At 36.5% G+C, this 19,568-nt stretch overlaps 1 protein-coding gene across 6 annotated transcripts in view; it reads left to right on the top strand.

Moving 5' to 3' along the window:
• The window catches only part of Ppfibp2 (PPFIA binding protein 2), a 160,372-nt gene that overhangs the window by 37,894 nt on the left and 102,910 nt on the right, over window positions 1-19,568 (top strand). For all 6 annotated transcript variants that reach the window (XM_071616407.1, XM_071616408.1, XM_071616405.1 and 3 more), the window contains one exon: window positions 15,818-16,023. In XM_071616407.1, coding sequence (XP_071472508.1) covers window positions 15,818-16,023 — 206 coding nt within the window. The remainder of the gene's footprint in view (window positions 1-15,817; window positions 16,024-19,568) is intronic.

Here is a 19,568-nt window from a genome sequence, read left to right as displayed (position 1 = left end):
GGTCTTATGTTGATGTTTGGGGCTGTCTGTAGGAGAAAAGAGTTAATAAAGAGGAGGATGCTGTCATGTTCTTGGTCATAATCTCTTTAGCTTGAGTGGTTTTTGTTCTTATTACACATTTTCCTTCCAAACAAGAGTCCCATTACTCAAAAGGTGGCACTGCTGGAATGAAGATTGAAACCCTGCCACATATTATGATATCACAGATTCTGCAGAAGTGATATTTTTTGTGAAGATTTAAATCTTCCTCATATTAATTTGAGGTTCAATGACATCAGGCAATGCTACTACCACTACTACTACCAAAATACAGTTGCTTTTGCATCTGGTGAGTACCCAAGTACCCAAGGACTGTATTCTCTCATGTTTTGAAAAGGCAATTCACTTATTTCCATAGAAGAAATTTTTGTGGGCTTCCTGTACCACCCCCCAATAGTAGCTATTTATAGAGAAAAAAACAACAACAAAGATTCTCACTAAAATGGATATAATTTCTTCAATAATATGTATTAATGATCATAATACTACATGATAAGGAATTTCCCTTTATAATTAATTTATATTATAATAGGTTACTGTTCATTTTCTAAAACTCTTTTTAATAGTACATTTTGAGCATGTGAGATCAATATTTATGTAGTTAACTTTTAATGCAAAAAGTCTATTCCCTCCCCGAATTAACAGAAAAAACAATGCAGATGATTATCCTATGAATAATTGGGCCACTCATACTCTGAAAGTAGTCCTAATGGCAAATATGCCCCTCCAAAGGCACAGTGTGATGACTCTCCTTTCAAGGTGACCAGTGATTTGGGATGTGTGAAGAATAGAAATCAGTTCTTGTAAATTCCAGAAGAAATGTCTTATAAGTATAAGTAGGAGTATTCAATGACACTCCTTGTAAACTTGAATTCTTGAATTCTGAGTGAGTGTATGTTAGGCGTGACTAATCAGAAGGTTGGAAAGAAATGATTATTAAAACCCCAAGGACCACTGTCAATAATGATTTCTTTCTAATGTAAAAGACCATTGTTAATAGCTTCCCATATAATGCTAACTTTGATCTAATCTTTCTCCTCATTAGTCCTGTGATTCTGTCTGCAAATAACAGGATAATTGAATTACACTGTTGAAAGTCGATATTGAACTATATATTGCTTAATTACATCCCTCTGGATGGCACAGAGCATCTGTCACAAACGTTAATTTTATATAGGCCTTAATTTGTGAACTAACAGGTTTAATGGCTACTCTATCAGACTACTCCTGGCATAGAACCAGAGAGCCACATGGTCAGGGCAGAGGGCCACTTATTTCTCTTTGCTGTGGCAGGAGGTTACTCATACAGCTCTTTTTATTTTTTCGTTTTATCCATATATTTTTTTTAGTCTTTATTGAAGAGGAATATTTAAAAGGAATCTGTTTAATGACAGTTAAAGAAGTTGCCCTGTTGGGACTTTCTGCCAATCCTGATTAGTGTCTAGATTTATAAAAAGAAAGGAATTTTTTTTTGTGTGTGTGTGGAATTAGAAAAAGTTCTAATCAAGATTGGGATGATTCACCTTGGCCCATAAATGATGTCAGTTGTGTTGTTAATGGCTGATTGGTGAGTCCCTGCTCTGAACAGTCCTTCATCTTGTCCATCACTTCTCTTAGGAGGATCAACATAGAACAGTCATTAGTAATGTTTGTGGAATGTACACTTGCCCATTTCCATTCAGAATTTAGTTTGAGGGAGCTCTGCCATGACTGTTCAGAAGAGGGTTGAAGTGGAGTTTATAGGTGTGTAGGGGACTGAGAGGTCAAAGACTGCCACTTGTGTAAAGAGGGCAGAATGGCACACTGTTCAGCACCCCAAATGCTATTCTCTCCTTTGTTGGCAGAGTCCACCTGCCCACTTCCCACTCTTTGATACAAGTGTGGCCTCATTTTCTGTTGTCTGAGAGAGTCTGGATAAGACTGGAATTATTTGTTCCTTAAATACTTGTTATAGTTGCAGGTATAGGAACTGACCTGGGGCTGGGGTTGTGGCTCAGCAGTAGAGCACTCGCCTAGCATGTGCGAAGCCCTGGATTCGATCCTCAGCACCACATAAAAATAAATAACATGAAGGTATTGTATCCAACTACAACTAAAAAATAAATATAAAACAAACAAACAAAAACCAAAAAAACCCATATGGACCTACTATTTCTTGTTGGAAAGTTTTCTTTTTTCATGGTTGTAGATAGCAAAGTTTTAATTTCTTCTTAATAAGTTATATTTTTCTAGGAATATGTTCACTTTACTGAGGTTTAAATTTGTTAGAAAAAAGCTGGTCATTACATTTTATCTAAGATCTACTAAACTTGTTATATGTCTATTTTTATTCTTTTTTTGGTACTAAGGATTGAACCAAGAGGCACATTTACCACTGAGCCACATCCCTAGCTCTTTTTATTTTTTCGTTTTATCCATATATTTTTTTATTAGTGCTTTGGTGCATAAATTATGGGCTTTGTTGTTACATATTTATATGTGCCAATATCACTCCCCAGCACTTCCCCCATCTCTCTCCACCTCCACCCCTTGAACCCTTTTCTCTACTGATGTACCTTTGATATTTAGGAGATTCACCCCACCTTTCTTTTCCTTTTTCCTCTCTAACTTCTGCATACAAGAGAGAACATAGAACACTTAACTGTCGATGTCTTAATTTGCTTAACATAATAGTCTCTACTTCCATCCATTTTCCTGCAAATGCCATAATTTCATTTTTCTTTAGGACTGAATGTTTTAGTCAGCTTTTCCACCACTTGTGACTAAAAGATCCAATCCGAATTATTGTAGAGGAATGTTTTACTTGAGGGCTCATGGTTTTGGGGTCTTCATCCATAGACAGCTGGCTTCATTCCTCAAGGCTCCAAGTGAGGCAGGAACAACATGGCATAAGAGTGTGGCAGAGGGAAGCAGCTCACATGACAATAATGAAGCAGAGAGAAACTCCATTCACCATATAAAAATATATACCCCAAAGCCACGCCCCCAATTCCCAACTCCTCCAGCCACGTTTCTACTACTTCAGTTACCACTCATTTAATCCCTATCAGGGGATTAATTTATTGATTGGTTTAAGACTCTTTCATTTTCATTACTCCTCTGAATCTTCTTGTATTGTCTCACATGTGAGCTTTTGGGGGACATCTCACATTGAAACCATAACGCTGAATAAAACTTGATTGTGTATGTATACCACATTTTCTTTGTCTATTCATCTGTTGATGAACTCCTAGACTGGTTCCATAGTTTGGCTCCTATAAATTGTGCTGCTGTAAAACGAGTATGTGTGTAACACTGCAGTATGATGACTTTAATTCTTCAGGATAAATAATGAGGAGTGGTATATCTGGGTCATATGGAGTTTTCATGCCTAGTCTTTTGAGGAGCCTCCATACTGATTTCAATAGTAGTTGTACTAATTTACAATCCCACCAATAGTGGAAAAGTCTTCCTTTTCTCCATATCTTCTCCAGTTTTTATTATTTTTGTATTCTAGATTATTGCCGTTCTAGTATGTGAGGTAAAATCTGAGTATAGTTTTGATCTGCATTCCCCTAATTGCTAATGATGTTGAATATTTTTTTCATATATTTGTTGGCCATGTATATTTTGTCCTTTGAGAAGTATCTGTTTAATTTGTTTGTCCATGTATTAATTGGGTTATTTGGTTTTTTTTGGTGTCAAGTTTTTGAGTTCTTTTTGTATTCTAGATATTAATCCTTTGTTAGAAGAGCAGATAGCAAAGATTTTCTCCTGTCCTGTAGGTCCTTTCTTCATGTTCCTAATTCTTTCCCTTGCTGTGTAAAAGCTTTTTAATTTGATACCAATCCATTTATTAACTCTTGGCATTATTTCCTGAGCTTTAGAGGTCCTAATGAGAAATTGTTGCCTGTGCCTAAAAGCTGGAGTGTTGACCCTACATTTTCTTTTAGGAATTGCATAATTTCTGGCCTAGTTCCTAGGTCTTTGATCCACTTTGAGTTGATTTCTGTGTAGAGTGAGAGATAAGTTTTATCTAGTTTTATTCTTCTACATATGGACAACCAGTTGTTCCAGCACCATTTGTTAAAAGCCTGTCTTTCTTCAATATATGTTTTTGGCACCTTTGTCAAGGATCAGATGACTGTATGGGTTTATCTCCGTGTCTTCTGTTCTGTACCACTGGTCTGTATGTCTATTTCTTTGACAATACCATGCAGTTTTGTTAATATAGCTCTGTAGTAAATTTGAAGTCAGGTATTTTGATGTCTCTGGCATTGCTGTTTAGGCTTGAAATTGCTTTGGCTATTCTGAGTCTGATATATTTTTTTCTTTTTCTTTTTTAATATGTTTTAGTTGTAGATGGACATAATATCTTTATTTATTTATCTTTATGTGGTGCTGAGGACTGAACCCAGCGCTTCATGTCTGCTAGGTGAGTGCTCTACCATGAAGCCACAACCCCAGCCCTGGGTCTGAAATTCTTCCAAATGAATTTTAGTACAGTTTTTTTCTAGTTGTGGGAAGAATGCCATTGGTATTTTGATGGGGATTGCATTCAATCTGTATATAGCTTTTGGTAGGTAGTACGGGCATTTTAACAATATTAATTCTGCTTATCCATGAACATGGGATTTCTTTCCATCTTCTGAGGTCTTCTTCAATTTCTTTCTGCAGTTTTCATTGTAGAGGTCTTTCACCTCCTTGGTTAGATTTATTCCTAGGTATTGTGTTTTTTGTTGTCAAGGCTATTGTGAATGGTATTGTTTTTCTGATTTCTTTGTTAGCAGATTCATTGTTGGTATAAAAAAGACTGATTGATTTTTGTATGTTGATTTGCTAATATTTTATTAAGTATTTTTGCATCTAAAATCATCAAGGATATTGGTCTGTAGCCCCCCCCCCCAATGTGCCATTATCTAGTTTCGGTATAAATGTGATACTGCTTCATAGAATGAATTTGGAAGTGTTCATCCTTTTCTATTTCATGGAATAATTTGAGGTGTATTGGCATTAGTTCTTACCTAATGGTTTGGTAGATAGAATTCAACTGAGAATCTATCTGGTCCCTGGACTTTTCTCTGTTGGAAGATTTTTTATTACTGCTTCTATCTCATTGCTAGTTATTGATCTTTTAGATTTTCTATGTACTCTTGATTTATTTTTGGCAAATTGTATTTGTCTAAAAATGTATCTATTTCTTCTAGCTTTTCTAATTTATTGGAGTATACATTTTCAAATAACAGGAATAGGGAAGAGGCTATAAGTGCAGCCTTAGTGATATCTATCCTTTCTTCCTATGGCACTAGGAAGACAGGAAAAGCTTAGTCTATTTTGTGCAACTGTAACAGAATTACCTGAGAGTGCGTGACTTACAAAGAAAAGAAATTTTTTCTCACAGTTCTGAGAATTCCAGTATCAAGGTGCTGGCATCTGACAAGGGCCTTCTTGCTGTGTCATCCCATGGCAGATGGCAGGAAGGCAACAGAGGATGCATGGAAGACAGAAGGGATGGGGCAGAACTTATCTTCTTATTAGAAGCACACTTCCAAGAAATCTCCATACTGCTTTCCATATTGGCTGCACCAGTTTGCAGTCAATGAGTGTATGAGTGTACCTTTTTCCCCACATCCTCGCCAACACTTATTGTTTTTTGTCTTCATCATAGCTTCCATTCTGACTGGAATGAGATGAAATCTTAGAGTGGTTTTGATTTGCATTCTCTAATTGCTAGTGATGATGAACATTTTTTCATATATTTGTTGATTGGTTGTATATCCTCTTCTGATAAGTGTCTGTTCAGGTCCTTGGTCCATTTATTGGTTGGGTTATTTGGGTTTTTTTGGTGCTTAGCTTTTTGAGTTCTTTATATATCCTAGAGATTAGTGTTCTATCTATCCATGAGGGGCAAAGATTTGCTCCTAAGGTGTAGGCTCTCTATTTGCCACCATTTGACCCAGCTATCCCTCTCTTCAGTCTATACCCAAAGGACTTAAAAACAGCATACTACAGGGACACAGCCACATCAATGTTTATAGCAGCACAATTCACAATAGCTAAACTGTGGAGCCAACCTAAATGCCCTTCCACAGATGAATGGATTAAAAAAAGTGGCATATACAAATCAAAACCACCCTAAGATACCATCTCACTCCAGTAAGATTGGCAGCCATTATGAAGTCAAGCAACAATAAGTGCTGGCGAGGATGTGGGGAAAAGGGTACGCTTGTACATTGCTGGTGGAACTGCAAACTGGTGCGGCCAATATGGAAAGCAGTATGGAGATTCCTAGGAAAGCTGGGAATGGAAACACCATTTGACCCAGCTATCGCCCTTCTCGGTCTATTCCCTGAGGACCTTAAAAGAGCATACTATAGGGATACTGCCACATCAATGATCATGGCAGCACAATTCACAATAACTAGACTTTGGAATCAACCCAGATGCCCTTCAATAGATGAATGGATTAAAAAACTGTGGCATTTATACACAATGGAGTATTACGCAGCACTAAAAAATGACAAAATCATGGATTTTGCAGGGAAATGGATGGCATTAGAGCAGATTATGCTAAGTGAAGCTAGCCAATCCTTAAAAAGCAAATGCCAAATGTCTTCCTTAATATAAAGAGAGCAACTAAGATCAGAACAGGGAAGAAGAGCATGAGGAAAAGATTAACATTAAACAGAGACGAGTGGGGGGAGAGAAAGGGAGAGAGAAGGGAAACTATGGAAATGGAAGGAGACCCTCATTGTTACACAAAATTACATATAAGAGTTTGTGAGGGGAAAGGGGGAAAAAAAAAAAAACAAGGGAGAGAATTAAACAACAGCAGATGGGGTAGAGAGGGAAGATGAGAGGGAAGGGGAGGGGGGATAGTAGGGGATAGGAAAGGTAGCAGAATACAACAGTCACTAATATGGTATTATGTAAAAATGTGGATGTGTAACCGATGTGATTCTGCAACTTGTATTTGGGGTAAAAAATGGGAGTTCATAACCCACTTGAATCAAATGTATGGAAGATGATATGTCATGAGCTGTGTAATGTTTTGAACAACCAATAAAAAAAAAAATTAAAAAAAAAAAAATTATCGTAAAAGTGAAAAAAAAAAAAAGTGGCATATATACACAATGGAATATTACTTAGCAATAAAAGAGAATAAAATCATGGCATTTGCAGGTAAATGGATGGAGTTAGAGAAGATAATGCTAAGTGAAGTCAGCCAATCCCCAAAAACCAAATGCCAAATGTTTTCTCTGTTATAAGGAGGCTGATTCATAGTGGGATAAGGAGAGCGAGCATGGAACTCTAGATAGGGCAGAGGGGTTGGAGGGGAAGGGACGGGGAATAGGATTATAAATGATGATGTAATGTGATGATCATTATTATCCAAAGTACATGTATGAAGACATGAATTGTTGTAAATATACTTTGTATACAACCAGAGATATGAAAAATTGTGCTTTATATGTGTAATAAGAATTTTAATGCATTCTGCTGTCTTATATAAATAAAAAAAACACACTTCCATGGTAAAGGCATAAATGCATTCATGATGGCACAGCCCTTATGGCCTAGTTACCTCTTAAAAGTCTCATATTTCAATATTGTTATATGGGGATTAAGTTTCCAACACATAAACTTTGGAGGGCACATTAAATTCATAGCAACTACCAGGTGCAGTGGCACATGCCTGTAATCCCATCAGCTTGGGAGCCTGAGGCAGGATGATCACGAATTCAAAGCCAGCCTCAGTAAAAGCAAGGAGCTAAGTAACTCAGTGAGACCCCGTCTCTAAATAAAATACAAAATAGAGCTGGGAATGTGGCTCAGTGGTTGAGTGCCCCTGATTCAATCCCCAGTACCCACCCCCCCAAAATCATAGCAACCACCTAATTGCTCTTGATTTTGGGGGGAACTTCTTATAAGGTCTGATATGTGGTCAGTTTTGAAAAAAATTCTTTATATGTGCTTTAATAAAATGTGCTCTTTAGGGGGGTATTTTTCTCCACATGTCCTGCATTATATATATCAGTTCATTTTTATCTTCCGTTTAGATCTGCTGGATCTATCATTTCCCAAGAGAGATGATTATGATATGCTATCTTTTTTATATATGGTGGGATTTGACTTTGTTGATATTTGCTTAGAATTTATATATTTAATTTCATCAGTGAGACAGCCTGTGATCTTTTGTAGTACTCAGGATAGTTAAATGGTACAATTTGGGGGAGGGGCAGACCATTCTCAATCTGATCTGAAGGTTGTTTTGATAGGCTCATCTCATAAAGTAAGCTGGAAGGCAAGCCCTCTTTTTCTATACTAAACAAAAGAGTTTGTTGGATTAGAATTATCCAGATTTTGAATGTTTGATAGAATGCCTGGTATTTTCTCTGTATTTGTTTCCTTCTTTCTTTTGGTATTGGGGATTGAAACCAGGGGTGCTTTACCAGTGAGTTATATCCTCAGTCCTTTTTATTTTTTATTTTGAGGGTCTCACCAAGTTGCCCAGACTGGCCTTGGACTTGCAATCCTCCTGCCTCAGTCTGCCAAGTCACTGAGATTACAGGCATGTACCACTGTACCTGGCAAGATCATATCTTTAGAGAATAATATTTTCTTCCTTTTTAATAATACCTGATTCCTAAAGAATGTTTTAATTCCCATCACTGACCCATAATTACATAATTTTTGTTAGGATTCTAGTATAGTCTTAATTTATATTCCCTAAATTATTGGATTTTTAAAAGTTAACTTCCATTTGGTTTAACCAACAATTTTAATAACTTCTCTGATCATAGTTGGTTCTTTCGTCCCATTCCTTTTGCTTTATGGCATCTCCTTCTTCCTTTGAAATCCTTTCAGTGTAGCTTATCAGTAATAAATTATATTAATCATCCTCTGAAATATGTCCTTAAATGTTTTTAATCTTGAATTGTACTTTAACTTGTATAGGCTAGTAGGTTGGTAGCCACTTGTAGTTATTATTTTATGGTCATTGGGATTTATTGCTAGTGAACAGTCTGTTGACAATCTAACTGGGTCTTTCTTCTGCTTCTGGTTGCTGTGAAGTTTCTTGAATTCTTCAGTTTCTCTACATTGTTTCTAGGGTGGATTCATTTTGATGTATCCTTTTTGGGACTCACTGTGTGTCTTTAAACTAAGAGATCTCAAATTTTCCATTCTGAAAAATCCATAGCCATTTTCTCCTTCTCTGTAGCCTCTGTGTCATCCTCTGTATTCTTCTGGAATTCCTGAAGAATTCTGTTGGATAATGTCTTACTGTCTCTCATGTCTCCTATCCCTGCTTCCTACTTTCTACTTGCATCTCTCTCTGCAGGTCTACCATTCTCTCCAGTAACTCTCTCTGCTGTTTAACCTATCTACTTAATATATAATTTAATTGGCTACATTTTTTATTTTGGTTTGTATTTGGTTCTTTTCGAATTTCCACATTCTTTTCTCATGCTTCCCTTTTTTTATCACTAAGGTTTCTGTTTCTTTTTTTCCCCTTTAATTATGTAAAACATCATATGGGTCCCAAAACACTCCCAAATAGACACATATGTACTCATAATATTAACGTATTGATTTAGTTACATGTATAAACTTTATCTCTAACAAATTATTTGTCATTATGAGAGTTGTTTTAAAAATAACCATAGTATTTTAGAGCTGTTGTAGAGCATTTGGGGATGGTGACAAAATGTGGATTCATATTTGTAGATCTGAGTGGCACCTTAGATTATGTATTTCCAACAAGCAGTTGTACAAGATATATGCCTTCCATAAGTGAAGTAAACAAAGTGATGCTACAAAAACAGAGAGTCCTAAAATGTCAGTAGTTTGAAACACAACTTGCAACTACTTCTTGCACACATTACAAGAACTTCAGATCTATGGAAAGTTCTGGTTTGTGTCATCTTTATTCTGGGACATGGGCAGACTCAATCTTCACCATTGCTAGAGGCCAGGAACTTGGGAATTGTACACTGGCTCTTAGACTTTCTCCCAGAAGTGACATGTTTCTTCTATTTATTGGCTAAAGAAATCATATGGCTATGAATAACTTCAAGGGGCATAACTATGAGCTCAAATGGAGGAAAACCAAAATATATATCTGTATAATCCTAGGGTTACCACATACATACTTCTGTGCTTTTGAAAGTGATAATTAAAGGGCTTTCAATAAAATTCTATGCTTGTATTTTATGTGGTCCTATTCTAAAATAATTACTATATCTATAGTGAATTTTGTATTTTTTGTGCCTTAAAATAAAAATTCTCGGGTGACTCTATAAGCATCAAAAACTAACATTGATTGAGGTGATCTGCTAGTATAATGGTTTCAATTTAGGCTTCATTTTAGAATCATCTGGGAATTTTTTAATTACCCAGGTCACTGTCTTTAGACTAAATAAATTAATGTCACTGGAGGTGGGACCCAGGCATCTGTAGTTTGTGAAAATTTCAATATGCATTCATTGTTGAAAACCTTGTGTTAATCTGTCTTCTCTAAATTGCTTTGTTTTTCAAAATAATAGAATGGCTCAGAGAGAAAGTTTTTAGGATTTGAATATAGATTGAATCACCCTTTTCTGAGCAATAATTTGGGGGAAAATAACTTTGCCTTATAAACAGACATAACCAATGTTAATCTATTGTCTTGTTTATATTGTTCTGTTAATCCCAGGATTAGGACCCACGTTTTATTTGTTGTATATGGTTACCCAGTTTTAACTTATCTCCCCAGTGGTTGTAAACTTTCATAGGAGCCAGTTGTCTGCAGGGAATGTGAATGGAGAGTGCAATTGACACTTTCTGGGAGATTCTGCCTTTGTTAATGCTGACCCTTAGGTTTTCCACCATTCTGGACCATTGTGTGTGCGGGTCGCACTTTGAGATTACTGCTCTCAATTGGGCCACTAAAGCCCCACACTCCAACATTAACTGGATCTTTGGCCCTGGGATACTTTAAAGTCAGCTTGAACTTATTTCACCATTGAGTTTGTTATTTGTTTTTAGCAACCAAGGTTTTTATTTTTTCTCAAGCTTGGACTCTACAGTAGAAAAAAAAAATGTTATCTTTCTCTTTTCTAGTTTTTCTATTTGTTCATTGTGAGTGAAGGAGACTCCTGGTGGTTGGGTTTGCTCTGTTGCCAGAAGTTCCTACTTCAGCAGTGCCTGCTTTCTTTCAATAGATCATGTGGCCTGCTTGGCCTGAAATTTTCTAAAATGATTGTTTAAACACAAGTTATTTAAACATTCACCTATTCAGAGGCATTTCTCCCCAACTTTTTCACAATTAAGACACTGCTCAGATTATTCTTTTTATATTATTCTATGACAACATGTCTGATTGTGTTTCCTTAGGTTAGATTTCTAAAATTGGAATTACTAAATCAAAAGGTATGAATATTTTTACTGTTTCTTGCCATATTGCTTTTTAGAAAGATTGGGCCAATTTTTTGTGTGTATTAATAGGATGTGAGGATACCCTTCTTACTGCATGCTCATCAACATTGATCATTATATTTTCTTTTTATTAAAATTTTATTTGTTTCTTTTAGTTATACATGACTTTAGAGTCTTATTTTGACATATTTGTACAAACATAGAGTATATCTTTTTCTAATCAGGATGATCATTATATTTTCAACTTTAATAATTTCTTTTTTAAATTTTATTTTTTATTAGTTATACATGACAGTACAATGATCTTGACAATTCATACATTTGTCAACTTTAATAATTTCATAAGTGAAAAATAGAATTTAATTTTACAAGTCCTATTTACTAGTGAGAAAACTAGTAAATATTTTCTTTGCATATTATAATTGTCTCTTTGTGTTGTTATTATTCCAGAGTTGCTTACATAAAACCTTATAACTATTTTGTATGAGAGAGGTGGAGTGGGCGTTTTCTTATTGATATTTAAGGTCTCTTTTTACATGAAGAATATGTTGATTTTTTTTTGTTATAATTGTTAAAAGTAGAATTTTCAGGTTATAATTTGTCTTAGCTTTTATTTTGTTTTTAATGTTTAATGTTCCAGTAGTTAATTTTATGTAGTCAAATGTAATATTCTATTATGTTTTACTTAATTACTGCTTTTTCTATAAAATCTTTCTCTAATCCAATTTAGATCTATATTTTTTTGTATTTTAATTTTTATAGATAGTTCTTATTTAGATTTTATTTTTGTGTATATAAAGATCTTTTGGGGACTGGAGGATATAGCTCAGCACTATAGTGCTTGCCTAGCATGTGTATGGCCCTGGGTTAGATCCCCAGCACCTCAAAAAGAAAAAAAAAAGTCTTATTTTTCTCTAAGAATAATCTTAGCAACATATTTTAGTAGTACATGGGCAAGTTCCCCTTGATTATATTTTTGGAATGTTTTAAACTATTTTTATTGCTTATTTTACTGTGTGACAAATTGCTCTAAAACTTAGCATCTTACAATAACAGAACAGGGCTGGGATTGTGGCTCAGCAGTAGAGCGCTCGCCTAGCACGGGCGGGACCCGAGTTCAATCCTCAGCACCACATAAAAATAAAAGGCATTGTGTTGTGTCCATCTACACCTAAAAAATAAATATTAAAAAATATAAATAAATAAAATAACAGAACCTTTATTACCTTTCAGTTTCTGTGGCCCAGGAATGCCGGAGTAGCTTAGTAGGTAGTTCTGGCTTAAGGTCTTTCATGAAGTTATAGTTAAGACATTGGCCAGGGCTACAGTCATCTGGAGGCTTGAAAGAAGCTGGAGAACTGGCATCCAGGACTGTTCACTCACAAGGCTATTGGTACAAGGGCTCAGTTCCAAGAGGGTTGTTAGTAGGTGGTCATAGTTCCTCCACTCATGGACTTTTCCATAGGAATGACTGAGTGTCCTTAAAACTGGCAGCAGGCTTCCCCCAGAGCAAGTGAACCTAGAGAGAGAACAAGGCAGAAGTTACTATGTCTTTTATAACCTAGCCTTTGAAATGATATTTCTTTTCTTCTAAACTTTACTGATCACACAGAGAAACATATATGTGGAGCGAACTACATGAAGTTTTGGGCCTTTTGAAAACTTGTTATCACACTTTTTTTCTAGGAAAGAAAACTTAGAATTGTTATATCTCCCATTGAATAGATTCCTTTTTATTCAGTATCATCTTCTCATTTACATCCCCATTCCCTTAGAAGTCTATTCTTTCCTTAGTTTTTGTCCTATGATCATACCTGATTCTTAGATATAAAATTAAGTGAATCTTATCATCTGAGGCTTTGCTATTACTGTCATTACAACTAGCTTAGGGACAAACTATCACTTAAATATTATTATCTTTTTATTTTTCTCACCCAGCATTTATTGGCTGTTGATTTTGATAAAATATTAAAAGAAACATAAATTGCAAAAATGAATCTTTTATGCATAACACATATATCTATAAAAATAGACAGCACAAATGTACTCATACACATGTACACATAGTATCTGAATAACAGAAAGGAGTTCCAAGGTTTTAGGGCCCAAGAGTTTTAGAAAAGGGAAGAACTTATCCAAGCCCTCACAGTGATAGAAAGTTAATGAAAACTTCTGTCTTTTCACCCACACTCAATCTGACCACCCTACATTTATAAGTATATAAAAGGTGTTTGAAATTAGAGTAAGTTCAGAATGGAGAAGGGTTGTTCAAATTTGTAGATTGGAGGTCTTATTCCACTTCTGTCCATTTTCTTCCCTGAGGGTTGGTTGTGGTAGTTCCCAATCAACATTGAATTGGATTTGTAGCAGCCAAAAAGTGCTGAGCACACATCAGAGTGTGGATAATTGGGCAGTTTCTTAGTTCCCTAGTGCCACTGACTTGTTTGTGGATTTTGATCCATGATTTCCTCTACCAGACTTTTTCAGAAGGTAAACTTGCAATCAAATACTGAGTAACTGTTTCCTTCTGTGTGGATTTCTTATTTCCAAACTGCCTGGGAAGTGAGAAGTTGGCTTCTAGAAGAGTAAAGGGCCTGGAAATTAGATGTTAGGCCTGTAGAATACCTGTGGATGTGGTGGCCCTTACAGTTCACATTTTCCAGCATAATACTATTTCAAATATTTTATCATTTTGGCTTTATAAACAATCCAAATGACCTAGAAGTTCTGCTATCTACATCACATTTTCTGAAGTGTTTCTTATTGCTAAAAGAAGCACACAAATTCTTTGTTAGACTGTGATTTTAAAAATATATCATGGTACTGGGGCTGGGCTGTAGCTCAGTGGTAGAGAACCTGCCTCACAGGATTGAAGCCTGAGGCACTGGGTTCAATCCTTAGCACCACATAAAAATAAATTTAAAAAATTGTATCCGGGAAAGAAGACTTTTGGTTCTTTGGTTGTTAAATAATGGGGTTTAGAAAGGCAAAAGCCTCTCTATCACATTAGAAAGAGCTGACTTCATATCCGAGATCTCTGAGGAAAGCCAAGCATTCTTGTTTTTCAGCTATTTACTCAAGTATATGTGTAGGTATTTGATCAGAGTCCACATCAACATCTACTGGGCAGAGCATGATGTTGGGAGCTCAGCTAAGTGGACTTGAACTCTGTTCAAGAGACCTCATAGTTCATAATGGGGAAATGAGATATGGGTATACCTAATAATTAATACAAGTTGGGAAATATAGAAATCTCCCAATGGAGAACAACAGGAAGGATTTCAACCCAACTCCAAATGAGTATGCTAATTCTTATATATTTCTGTGAAATAAACTAATCTACTTATAATGGCTTAAATCAACTACCACCATTTGTTTCTTTATAATTCTGTGATTTTGGTAGTGCTTGGTAGGTATGGCCTATATGGTGTTCTGCTGGGATGGCTCATCTGGAGCTGAAGGATCCAAAATGGCTTACTCATGTGTCTGTTACTATGACTGGAATGGCTGGGACAGTTGGGGCTGTCTTTTTAGCAGGGTAACTGGGCTTTGCTACATAGTGGTTTAGGATCAAAGAAGAAGAATAGACAATGTCAGATCTCTTAAAGCCCAGGCCAACTCAGTGCTGACGTAGTCATTTCCACGGCATTCTAGTAATAAGAACAAAACACTAGAATAGCCCAAGGTACAGATCTCTCTCTCTATTTTTTTATTTGGTGCATATTAATTATATAGAATAATGGGTTTCATTGTACATATTCATAGGTGCACAAAATATAATTTGGTCAATTTCATTCCCCAATACCACCCTTGCTCTTTCTTCCACCTTCTCCCTGATCTTCTTCCTATATGGTCTCCCTTATGTTTTCATGGGATCTCTTTTTCTCCTCTGTTCACTAGTTTCCACATATGAGAGAAAACATACAACATTTGTCTTTCTGATTCTGGCTTATTTTACTTAACATAATTTTCTGAGGAGTAGAATGCCTGTACAGGAATGGAGGAATTTTCAGTGGACATCTGTGCAATATGCATATTGACTTAAAATGATGTATTAATCTAAAAGCTGAAGAACGAGATCTCATTGTCTTAAATAGCATGTTTTTGGATACTGATGAGGGCTGACTGTTTTTTCTAGTTTCTAAATATATAAGCTTCATAGTTCAGTCTTAATGGGCCATTGCCACTTCTGATGTGCACCTAGTCCAGATTATACCAAGATGATTTCTGCAAAATTTATATTATAAATCATTCTTCCAAGGTGTAAGTTATCTTTTAGGCTCCTTTCCCCTCTTCTTTTACTGCCTTTGCTCTTGACCAGTTATCTGACCATGGCTTCCACCCTTCTTACCCAGGCTTCTGCCTGTTTCTCTTGTTTCAGGCACTAAAACAGGGGCAGATATTAGTGATGGTACCTGTGAGCCTGGACTGTCTTCCCCAGCCTCTTACATGAACCCCCTCCATCTCATCGAGGACTTGAGGCTGGCCCTGGAGATGTTGGAACTTCCTCAGGAGAGAGAAGCCCTCCTGAGCCAGATCCCTGGTCCAACAGCTACCTACATAAAAGAATGGTTTGAGGAGAGCTTGGTGAGTAGGTCCATTTCTTGATGGGGAAACATGAGAAACATCATCATATAGCTTAAGGAATACCACCACCACTGGCCAGTTTGACTCATCTGTACATCCTGTATGTAGCCTTTTCTTGCTTTCCATCCAGCTTTGGCCAATCCCTGCTGAGTATACCTTCCCAGCAGGAGTTTAGAACTTAGTCAAGCAGTTTAAGCTATATGTTCTACCTTCCTGTGGTCTACAATCAGTCTCTCCTGAGAAGAAGAAATCTAGGGCCAGAGAAGGGCAAACATGGAAGTTTCTCCTACTCCCAGGATTATATGCACTAATTACTGAGTTATAATCCCAGGTTGGGGTTTCTACCCTCAACTGGATTCCATTACTCCTTGTTTCTTTCCTCAATCTAGAACTTGCTTTGTTCATTCATTTCTTTACTTTTGCCCCTACTCCTTACCCTAGAACTATTTCCTATCTTGAGAATGGAATGTAGATTTGATAACTATCCTCCTATTCACTCTAGATTAGGTTCACAGACCTGCTCAGTCTAGGGGAAACATATGGGTAACCAAAGCCATAACAGATTTGTAGCTTTGTTAGCCATCTGCTTTCCCAAGGCGAACAGCAGGTCTTAAGAGTTAATAATATCTAAGAATGAGTAAGGTGAGGAGTTAACCCCTTGAGGAGGTAATCTGGAATGCAACCATTGGTGGGCTGGAGGAAGGACAGGATGATGGGAAGCCAGTTTGACAAAGTGTGTGATTACCTAAACTGAGTTTAAGAATGAAGGCTGAAGGAGGAGCCAAGATGGTGGATTAGTGGGAGGCAGCTTTTCTCAGAGCTCCGTAATTTGGTTGGGACTCAAAAGTGAGAAAACTACTTCTCTATGAGATGAGTGAAAAAAACACTCCATTGATACTCAATATTGGACAGAGAGCCTTGAAGACTGGGAAATTTGGGGTACATCAGACAAAACTAAGGAACAGAATTGGAACTGGGTTCCAGTGGGAATGGGCAAAATTAATATACAAGGTTGGAAAAAGACTGAAAAGTGTTGGGAAAGTCTTGGCATGGGGAATCCCAGCATCAGCAGGGTAGTCTGTCCTAGGCTGACCAAGCGGCTATTCAGCTTATTAAACTAGTGCTCGAAAGTCCTGGTCTGCCTGCCCTGAACAGGGAGCCCAAGCTCAAGATGTTTTGGTACCTTGGAACAGTAGTGAAGCAAACTCAGGCCGGGAACTTAGGTCTGTGAGTTGAGAGTTGAGTCCAATACATGCATCCAGCAGATGCGAAATGCGAGATCTAAACTAAGCCTAGCAAATCAGGAAAATCTCTGGCATGGAGAATTTCTGGCACAGAGACCATTTTTGCCTTGGGGCAATACAGATCAGAGATGCTTGAGAAAGCCCTCCCTCCAACTCTCCCTTGGCAGCTGGCAGGACCAGCAGCAGGGAGAATCTGAAAGGGTGGAGTGACTGAGCTCAGTGCTCAGAAACAGTCCTTGAGAGGCCAAAAAAGACAGTATCCCTGAACAATAGAACTGGGCGAAGGACTGACTCCCCTTTCCCACAAGCGGTGCGCTGGGGAGAAGAGTGGGGTATGATCCTAGAATAAATAAAATACCTAGGGTAATACCAGACCAAATGCTCACCCCTTGGAGTTTCACTTACAGAAACTCATCTCATAGAACTCAGCCGCCACTATACCCTGGAAGCGAAACCTAAAGTATCTTCCACAGCTCCTCACACATCCCACTGAGACACCAAAAGACAGTTTGTCACAGGCAGTGTGGATATATTCTCATTGACTATTCTGTTATTTGTTTTTGTTTTTGAATGTATACTGATTGATATATGATGAACAATTATACATTTGTGCACATTCATATGTGTTTCTGCTTTTTCATTTTTAGCATTTCTTGAAGGTAGCTATTTTTCATGCTCTGGTTTTTGAAGGTTAGGGTTTTGATTAGTATATTTTTGGATTTATTTTCTGTTGTCTCTTTTACAACTCTGTTTCCCTTTGTTTCTATTTCTCTCTCTCTCTCTCTCTCTCTCTCTTTGCTAACAGCCAAACTCTATTATTCTCTCTTTCACTCCTCCTTTAATTCTTTTACTTCTATTTTTTTCTTCTCTTCACCTTAAATACCTTTTCTACCCTCATCTGTTCTTCTTTACTCTTACTGAACTCTGTCTTTAACTGGATACATACTCATATCTGTTTATTTTTCTCATTTCTATAATTTTTGAAAGCAGTTATTTTTTTATGGATCAATATTTTGAGGACCAAGATGTTTGCTTAGTATATATTGATTTTGTTCTTGAAATCTTTTATTTCTTTTTAAAATTTTTATTTTATTTTTTTTAATGTTTTTTTTCTATATTTATTTTTTAGTTCTCGGCGGACACAACATCTTTGTTGGTATGTGGTGCTGAGGATCGAACCCGGGCCGCACGCATGCCAGGAGAGCGCGCTACCGCTTGAGCCACACCCCCAGCCCTAAATTTTTATTTTATATATTTTTTTCTCACTTATCAGTTTCCCTAGAGTCTCTTTCTCTTTTTTCCTCTGCTAACAGCCAATCTCTATTGATCTATTTTACTCTTCCTTTTATTTTTTACTTCTATTTTCTCTCCTCATGATTATCACATCCTATATCACTTCTGTCCTATACCTGTTCACCACTTTTGTAAGCTTACTGTTTTACCATGGGCAATAACTGCCCATTTCTGATTATTGTGACAATCAACTTTATAGATTTCATAGCAAGAACTATTTGTTTTAATGCTGTAAATTGTTTGAATTTGTTATTATCTGTCTTCCCTTAAACTATGAGTTAGTAGAAACCTTTATGGATACTAAAAGTCCAAAGGGTAGACACTCTACTGTTAGATGGGTAGACACACGAACAACATGAAAAGGCAAGGAAACAAATCACCCCCCAAAACCCAAAATACTTCAATAACAGAATCCATTGAAAAGACAATGGAAGAAATGTCAGACAAGGAATTTAGAGTGTTCATAGTTAAATTGGTCTGTGAAATAAGGGACAATGTAAGGGGGAAAATACAGGAAGCAAAAGATCACTTCAGTAAAGAGATAGAGATTCTGGGAAAAAAAAAACAAGCAGAAATCTTTGAAATGAAGGAATCAATAAACCAAATTAAAAATTCATTGTAAAGCATACCAGCAGACAAGACCACTAGAAAGACAAATTTTTAGGCAATGAAGACAAAATATATAATCTTAAAAATGAAGTTGACCATAGAGAAAAGTTATTAAGAGACCATGAATAGAACTTTGAAGAAATATGGAATAACATTAAAAGACCAAACTTAAAAGATTTATTGGGATAGGTGAAGGCTCAGAGATACAAACCAAAAGGAATGCACAATCTCTTCAATGAAATAGAATCTGAAAATTTCCCAAAATTTAAGAATGACATGGAAATCAAATATAGGAGGCTCACAGGACCCCAAATATACAAAATTATAACACACCCACACCAAGGCACATTATTATGAAAATGCCTAATATACAAAATAAGGATAGAATTGTAAAGGCTA

This window comes from Marmota flaviventris, chromosome 9, assembly GCF_047511675.1.
Source record: "Marmota flaviventris isolate mMarFla1 chromosome 9, mMarFla1.hap1, whole genome shotgun sequence".
In the NCBI taxonomy this organism is placed as follows: Eukaryota; Metazoa; Chordata; class Mammalia; order Rodentia; family Sciuridae; genus Marmota; species Marmota flaviventris.
The sequence above is the reverse complement of the archived record's forward strand: the minus strand, read 5'-3'. Positions and strand labels throughout refer to the sequence as shown.